This window comes from Phalaenopsis equestris, unplaced genomic scaffold (genome assembly GCF_001263595.1).
Source record: "Phalaenopsis equestris unplaced genomic scaffold, ASM126359v1 Scaffold000002, whole genome shotgun sequence".
In the NCBI taxonomy this organism is placed as follows: domain Eukaryota; kingdom Viridiplantae; phylum Streptophyta; class Magnoliopsida; order Asparagales; family Orchidaceae; genus Phalaenopsis; species Phalaenopsis equestris.
Genome location: NW_018164444.1, coordinates 74608944 through 74618472, shown reverse-complemented (window position 1 = coordinate 74618472; position 9529 = coordinate 74608944). Strand labels below are relative to the sequence as shown.

The window sequence follows — 9529 nt, the reverse complement described above, 5'->3', positions numbered from 1 at the left end:
TATATATTAAAGGAAATTGATATTTCACATAGGCCCAAATATAAATTACTCACGCGCTAAGTCCCATGATGAGACAGCGTCATGTGCTACCATTTGAGAACCCCACGTTACGGGGGATCGAACCCCCGACCTAAGGGGACTTACAGTTGACCCCACCACCAACAGACCAAAGCTTGCACGTGCGTGCGGCCACAGACCAAAGCTTGCACGTGCGCTCGGCCACACACACACACACACACACGCACCAAACAAGAATGTAAATATTAAAGTTTGGATGTTAGATATGTAAATACACAAAAAATTGTGTGGTGTACAGGCAAAAACCCCAAAATTATTTCAAATAACATTTACAACAACATATAACAGACCTTAAAAAAATTCAATTCCAGAACAGATTAAAAATCAAAGAATCTTGATTTTATTAAAAACATAATCTTTCATTACATGGCCAGCAAACACACACAACTCTTTACCACATAAACACTGACCCTAATCCAAAATAAATTTCACAAAGAAACAGCTGAAACATGTACAGAAAATGATGAAGAATTAGAGAGCACACAACACCAAACCAGTTCTCACTTCAGTTCAACAGAACAAAGTTCAGTAATTCAAACTGCAAGAACAATAATCACTATGAGCAATATAACCCCAAAAATCACCAGGAGCAGACATATCTGCAATTAACAAATTTCCAAGTAAGAAAATTGCTGAAAAAACTTTGCAGAAAAATTGAATTTGGGAGCTGAATTACCAGAGATGACTTTGATTTTTGCATTTTTGATGCTTTCAGAAGCTGAGTCTTTGCTTGTGCGGTTGATACAAGAGAATTCTCAACATGGGAATCAATATCATCTTGAGAGAGGTTGAGGAAGATATTAATCAAAAAGTTGAATGGGATTTATATAGTTTAGATAATATATGGATTAAAGTTTGATGAATCTTACCGATCATAACGCCTTGATCGTGAACCAAGACGGCGAGATCTTTGAAGATGTCATTCACCTCGCCGATTTGCTGTTGAATCTCGTGTATTCCTTGTTCTCTTTCATCGATGATGGCCTCATTGAAGACAATCTCATTGTCCATTAGCAGTACTTCTTGTCTGCGGCAACAAATAAAAAGAAAATAATATAAACTCCTGTAGTTTAAATAATTTAAAGAAAGAGCAAAACTTGTTATGAAAATTTACAAACTCCTGTATTTTTCATTTTGGAAAATTTAGAAATATGCAACCAAGGTTTTGGATATTTAACCCGTAAAAGGAAAGGTTTAAGGTTCAAAGATTGACCCGAGTTGAACGAGCCGGATGACATAATAAATTATAACTTTATTGAAATGTGACAAAAATGATGTAATTTAAAAAAAAATTGATTGTGAAATATAAAATAAATTTCTTAATATTTAAATAACCAACATCTTAATAATTTTAGCATGTTATTTTAAAATTTAATAATAATTAATTTTAAAAAAAATTAACTATGAAATATAGGAATCCCGTTATAATATTTTTTTTTTTAATTTTTTAATGAATAGAAATTAAATGTTGAAGCTTATTATTAAAATTAATATATCATTAATATATAGTTATATATCAACATTAATATATAAAGAAAATATGAAAAACAAAATCTTTGTGCAGACAAATAAAGGGCAAAGAAACACTTTATTAAATTACTTTAACTTATACAGTTTAGTCTTACATTTTTAAATCTTTAGTTACATATTTCCTTTATATTGGAAGGCATGAGAGTATGGGATAGCTACAACAATAGCACATGGGCCTTCCACCTTTGGTGTTTGTCATCTTATTTTGGCTTTTAAAATACCATTAAAATAAATTATTAATATTACCGCCCAGTTTACTATAGCCGGTTTAGGGGGAAACCGGCCGGTTCCAGTTTTCTAAACCATGCATAAAGATTAATTCATATGTATTTACATATCTAACACCTAAATTTCAATTTTTACATACATACCATGTTACTTATGTTTGACAAAGGTGTATTTGACTTTATAAAGCTAAAATGATGATTTTTTTTATGCGATGTAAGAGATTAGGGTTGCATAGATGCAAAAGCTAAAGTTTAGGTGTTAGATATGTAAATACATAGGTATTAGGTGGTGCGTATGTGAATGCTTCTTTTCTTTTTGATTGTGTTTCGTGCCAATTTATAGCGAGAGAAATATCCTTAGAAAGCCGAGAATGGGAGGGGACTACTTGGTTCATCAATGAAGATCTCATTTTGCTTACTCTGCAATACATAAAACTAACAGGAGAACATATTTTAGTTCCTTAACTTGATGTAATATGAATGAATGAAGATGTTTTGATTCTCCTTTCATGAAATTTATCAGAAAGTTTAACCTTGCCTATTTTATATTGCATTTAAGTCAGCCATTGAATCTATAAAAACTACAATATTATCTTTTTGGTCATGTTGCGCCTCTTTGCAGAGAGAACAATATCCTTAAAAATAGATTAAGTTTGCTCAAGCTCAGCTTCTTATACCCCTAATAATGATGATGATATGCATTTTTTTGCATTGATGCTAGATTTCAGGACAATGATTGTCAAAAAAGGTCATTGTTCGCAAACAACTAGTGCTCAACTCCCTAGGTAGTTCACTTAATTTGCTCGTTAAACAAGGAAGTTAAATACACAATCTTTTTTAACTTGATTTATAAACGAGTCAAATAGAAATAAAATTTTGTTCGATCATGTTTAGGTAAGTTTAGCTAGAACTAATTAAATAATTAGATAAATAACATTATTGTAACATTTAATATTGGTTTTCTAAGTTGTATTTAAAAAATCGTTAAATTTTATTATTCTAATCTCGAGCCGAAAACGAGCTAAAAGGAACAAACAAATTTGAATAAGGTCGAATATGAACATGATATTCACAAGTCATTTCAAAACAAGCATATTTCGAACAAAAAATTTCAAACGAGCCGAACTCTAACAAGCATTGGGCCCGCTCAAGTTTGGTTCATTTACAACCCTATTCTAGAAGAGAATATTACATGCGGAGTCTGCTTCTAATATTTTGTCCTATTCAAGACATGATAAAGATGCATGCAAGTATTTTTATGGAAATATCAGTTTAGTACAGATTGAAACTTGCAAGAGATGCATATTCATAAAAAAAAGAAAAATTTAAAAAAAAAAATTACATAGGAAGTTCCTACCTTTTCGCCTCCAAGAGTGCTGAGCGCTGATCAGGTGTTTTCTCAATGCCATCATCTACCTCACCTGTATTATAGCTGCAAATAAAATATGACAACAAAAACAGAAAAATGAGTTGAGAAATGAGGTAGCAATTAGAAATCATTTCATACATTTCAACTAATGCACTAATATAGCAGGCCAAGTTAGCAAAATTAGAAGTTGTCAATACAAAGAATACTAAGAGCATTTACATAAATATCACCCAATTCCTATGTATTCACACATCTAACACCTAAACTTTACCTTTTAACATTTATACTACATACATATTTCTCATCGCATAAAAAATACCAACATTTTAACTTTTGAAAAGTGAAATACATCTTTTCATGCATCTATAAGGTGGCATGTAGGTAAAAGTTCAAGTTTAGGTGTTAGATATGTAAATAAATAAGAGCTACGTAGTACATATGTAAACCTTCCAAAATATTGACACCAATATGGGCTTTAAAATGAATTCATGATTCGCATCAAAAAATAATTCAGTAAAACTAAGTGTGATTAAAACTCAAAATTCATAACAATTCATATCAAGGAGATGCCTGGCATTGTCTTAAGAAAAAAACAAAAGTTCTTTCTATACTTCCTATCTATGAAATGTCCTCAAATATTACTTCAATTACATATAAAAGAATCAAATTGGCAAATTTCTTAACAAATCTAAAAAGAAAATTAATCTGTATAATACATGCGAAAGACGGTAATCATAAGAAAATGCACCCACAATAACAGATTAAATTTAATAGAAAAAAAAAGAACTTTAGCAGCAATACCAATAAAAAATCATATTTTTACTTAATTGATAAAGAATTTTATTTATTGAATGCTACAAAATCATTCAACAAGATGATAATCCCCCAAATTAAATGGATTGTTAATACCTTGACGGAGAAGTTGTTTGGAGAACAAAGGGAGCATAAGCAGTTTCTCTCTCAGCTGCAAGCCTTTGTGCCTTCTGAAACTCCTTAAGAACTGCTTGAAAATCCTTCGCAAGCTTAGCATCAGCAATTTTCTTGCTAGCCTACAAATTAAAAATTAAAATGTGTCCAAAAATTCAAAATATAAAATCAGTAAATCTTAAATAGGGCATTTCCATACATACCACCAAATTCCTATGCATTTACATATCCAAGACCTAAAATTTTTAAATTTATATCACCCAAAAATTCCATATTACAAAAAAAATACCATCATTTTAACTTTTGAAAAAAGAAACACATCTTTCATGCATGGGTAAAGTAGCATGTATGTAAAAATTGAGCTTTAAGTGTTAGATATGTAAATACATTGGAATTGAGTGGTATTTATGTAAATCTTCTATCTTAAAAATCAGAAGAGAAAAAAGAATTAAGACAATGTGGGAATAATAACTGGACTCACACTGACTGCAGTATGATGATCTTTTTCACTAGCTTGCTTCAGTTTAGCTGAGGTGTCTTTCACAAGCTGCCCAATGTGTAGCCTCGTCTTGTGCCTGTCATCAACATAATAAAATTACTTGATGATGGAAATAGATTGGGACATTTTTCCTCAAATGAAATTGTAAACCATGAGGGATCACAAATGGAACAAAAAATGTTAGGAAAAACAGCTAATATTATACCAAAACACCAACTAGGAATGAATATGGTAAAAGATATAAAATTGCTCCAAAGAGATCAATCAGCATAAGAAGATACCAATATTTACTTAATTTAATTAAAAGGGGCAATCACATACAGACCACCTGAAATTTGCCATGAACAAATCAACCACCCTCTTTCATCTTTTTTTAAGTTCTCACTCAAATATAAAAATCCATGGTAAAACCCCAACCCGTACTTTTCATTTTTATCAAATTCTCAATAGTTTGATTGTGACACACATAAAACATCAATTCGGTAGTTCAAAAAATCACTTGGGCTGTTAGTTTGCAAATATCAATGTTTTGGATGGTCTGTATGTAATTATCCCTTAATTAAAACTGCTCTTCATCAATGGGAGAGGAGAGTGTTTGATTCAAGATAAAAAAGGCAAGCATATGTACTAACAAAAAAAGCATAATAAAAAACACTCCAAAGCAAATTACAGTTTAACGCACTCCATGACAAAGCCGAGGCATTGACCATGCATATCCATGCACAATTTGCGTATAATAAGACTCCTATTTATAGAAGTTTTAAAGAGGAAAATTTCGAATCTTTTCGACATAATATAATCCAAAATAATAAATTTCCAAAAGAAAATTCAAATCAAAATTTATCTTTGTAACTATTTTTTTTGTTAACAAATCTCTTGCATAATTTAGTCAAAATTCTTACCAAATCTTTTAACTCAATTATGTGAATAGATTTTTTTTTTTCTCTGTAAGCTGAGCACTATAAGCTCTCAAAGTCACGAATAATTGAGCAAAGCACAATATCAATAAGCCAAACAATTTTTTTAGCATAATACCCACACCAAAATGATGTTGAGGCACATTAACGTATTTTTCTTAGTCCTACATTAGACGTATGAAAGTACATTGGTGTAAAAAGATAAAGTGATTGACCCTCACCCATAGGCTTAAGCTATTAGATAGAAACAAAAATTTGCTCATTAGAACATCAAACCTAATATTAATTACCCTATGATTCATACTCCCTAATAACCAATGCAATCATTTATCCCAGAAGCCGAAGCTACCATTTTTGTGCTTTCACAAATCATGATAATTCAACATAAACAATAAAATACCATTCAATACAATTCACAACAAAGTCGACCAACTCCATCCGCACAGTCTACACGCCTTTGAATTACTTCAATATCTAAAGAAAGTATGCATCTTGCAAAGTTAAGCGAGATCAAATATGGAAGGTTCTTCTTAAATTTTGGTATAAACTGACTCTTGTCAATGCCATAATCAAATAATTATGCAACATAAACATTACATTATCAAACCAGCCATTTTCTATGTTGTGTTATTTCTCATATAAACATAGCCATTAGTATATGACATAAAAGTAGAAGATAACTCCTGAAGACACATAATAATAGTAAGCTGCATCAAGAATTTATTGATCTTCGAAAATCACCAAGATATATCATTTTATTTCGATCGGGTCAATTGATAAAAAGAGTAACATACACTAGCTAATCATTATTGTTGTTACCATAATACATTATTCCTTCCTCTCCATATAGCACTTTTTTACAAAAAAAACTTGATCTTCATCATAAAAACATCACATCAAAATTTTCCAAATCTCAATAAATAGAATTAACAAGTTAAGATGTGATTTAACGAGTGTATCTTCCAACACACAGAGCAATATCTACTCTTCCTTTGATTAAGTTTGTCATAAATAACCCCTTTTCAGTTATTTCCTCAAAAAAATTTATAATAGCCTCGTTCACCAAATATTATTGGATCATCAAGAAAGCTTTAAAAATCTCTATTTCATCTTCTTAGTCATAAGCTCAACCATATTTGAATGAGCCATTAGCGCCCTTAAGTCTTTATTAGATTAAAATATCATAGATATTTTGTAAAGCCCACAGTTATTTGAGCAATTAAATTATCATTTGTGAATAGGGTTGGTATAGCACCAGTGACGAACAAAATTAGATAGTCGTCTTAGATGGTTTGGTCACATTAAACGTCGACCATCTAATAATCCGATTAGGAGAATGGATGTTTTAGATTCAACTTATGTTAAGAAAGGCAGAGGTAGAGCTAGGAAGACATGGACTTTATTGTATAAAAATGATCTTAATTTAATAGAACTAAATGAAAATATGACACTAAATAGGAAACAATGGAGAAAAAAGATTCATGTAGTCAACCCCATGTCGTGGGATTAAGACTTTGCTGTTGTCATTTTTGTTGTAATCATAAACTTAATGGGTGTAGTATTCCATGTTATGTCCTAATATCACTTGTTAATAAAAGTTTATCTTTTATTTTAAAGCGCCAACTATGAGCAAATACGACAAACACATATAAGAATACAACGAGAGCAAAAACGACAAACACATATAAGAATACAACAAACACATATAAGAATACAACGAGATTCACGTAGTTAGTTGAAACAAAAAAAAAAAGTCTGTACCCACAATAATGCAACCTTCCTACAAAATTTGCAGGGTTCAAAATAACCTTACACTAATTACAACACATTAAACAATAGGAAAGCGCATTAATCATTTTCCCAATCAAATTTCGAATTCAACGGTGTATAGGAAATATTTTAACTAGAACATGCTAATTTTACAGAAACAATAGCACATTTAATGATACTGCAAGCATGAATGGAGAAATAGAATAGAATTCATTGCTTAAATTCATCTAAATTAGGGGTTCTATAACCTACTCCATCCCTCTCTATCCATTAAAAACCCTTCTTAATTGCTATTTTAGTTTCTTCTTCTTCTTCTTCTTCTTTGTCTCCCTTACGTCCATTTTATCTGCTATTAGATCATCAAGGTAAGGCCCGAACAAGAATGAAATAACCGATTGCCGAATCTGTCCAATCAAATCAAATTTATTAAAGAATCCCTTCCAAACAAAAACCCTATTAACTAATAAAAACACTTATATCCGCGAACGACAAGCAATTTCTAAACCGTACTCCCTGCAGCGAATCAAACAAGCAAGTGAATTCAATTGGAAAAGAGAAAAGGCTCATTACAGTCGTTCTCGCAGCTCAGGCGTATCCTTGGGGGTACCGAGAGTGTTGACCAAGCGCTGGAAGGTGGAGACAGCTGTGTTGATCTGGAACACGCCGGCTGCCACCGCCTGTGTAGGGTCCTGCCTCCCGTTGGCCGCTGCATCTCTTCTCCATAGAATCGGCCCGCCCGATTCAATGTCCTGGAAGCTCATCCCTTTCCGGTAGGGCTAAATGCCACAGGATTAGGGATGAAATTAAAACCCTAGTTCTAGCCCAAGGAATCGGTTACGGGCCTCGAGAAAATTGAAAAACTGAAAAGAAGCTCCCTGGGCTTTTCACATTTTTTTAAAAATTAAAATAATGATATTTTGAATGTAATATAGAGTTTTTGGGTGGATATAAGTATAAAAAAATTAAATTTAAATATTAGTTATATAAATACATGAGAATTGGATGGTATATATGCAAATGACTCAAAATTTGAGCCAAATTTTATATTTTATTTTAATAGAAATTTTACAACTTTGATAATTAATATGTTTTCAATATTGAAATTTATATAGTAACTTAAATATAAAAATTACATTTATTCGTAATAGAGCGGTTAAGGGTAGAATTTCCAACAATGAGATCGCCGATTCTAATCCTACACGTAGGGCTGTCAAAACAGCTCGTTGTTCGTGAACAGCTCGTGTTCTGCTTGTTAAGAAGCTCATGTTCGGCTCGTTCGCTAAGTTAACGAGCTGAACATGAACTCGTTTTGGCTCGAAATACTACTAATTCATTATATATATTTATATATCTTTGACGAGTAGTATTTTTAAAAAAATTAATTGACTGCAAGACTACAAAGATTTATAATCAATTAAAAGTATCAATGAAGAAAATAGGATAAAAATTATTAATTTAGATTCAAATGATGTTTTAAATCTTGCCCCATTTCTTAGCATTTATGGGTATGTGATTAGGGTTGTCAAAACAACTCTTTTTTTCGTAAATGGCTCGTGTTCAGCTCGCTAAGCAAACGAGCCGAACACGGACACACTTTCTGAGCTCGAAATATAAACGAGCCGAACGCAAGCTGAGCCTGAGCTCGCTCGTGTTCCACCGCCCCTACCTACACGCTGTCTTAATGGAAAAATTATTTCATATGAACGCTGTATGCAGAGATGCATACGGTGACCGATCTTTATCGTCCATCATAGCAAAGATATATGAAGGTGAGTCCTATTTTGATTCTTTTTGAAAAAAAAAAAATTACTGTGATGGGCGGTGAATATCGAACACTCCCTGGCCCCTGCATACGGTGTTCTTATGGAATAATTTTTCGACTTAATGATATTATATCATCTGCCACTTAATTTTTAATACTAAAAAAATCATTTAACATTAAAGGTATTATCATCATTAATTTTTAAAAATGAAACAAACATTGAGTGGTATAAATGCAAAAATTAAGTTTAAAATGTAGATACATTAATACAAAATAATTATGTTATATGTATTCAAATTTTACAAAAAAAAACACTATAAATTGTCCAACGAATATAATATTACACATAACAAAAAAAAGATAAATCAAATATAATTATATAAGTGCTATGGACGCTATTATATTATATATTGTATTATATGTCTCGCCATGCAACATTCAATGCGCATG

General features: G+C 31.6%; 1 protein-coding gene across 1 annotated transcript; it reads right to left on the bottom strand.

The window, feature by feature from the left end:
• Nucleotides 1–395: 395 nt before the first annotated feature.
• LOC110029646 (syntaxin-22-like) lies at nt 396–8205 on the bottom strand. Its single transcript, XM_020732033.1, has 7 exons — nt 7888–8205; nt 4613–4706; nt 4114–4253; nt 3193–3267; nt 948–1105; nt 755–855; nt 396–677 (listed from the first exon to the last, which is right to left on the bottom strand). The coding sequence occupies exons 1-7, from the start codon at nt 8076–8078 to the stop codon at nt 612–614; spliced, it is 825 nt and encodes a 274-aa protein (XP_020587692.1). The 5' UTR covers nt 8079–8205; the 3' UTR covers nt 396–611.
• Between the last annotated feature and the right edge of the window lie 1324 nt (nt 8206–9529).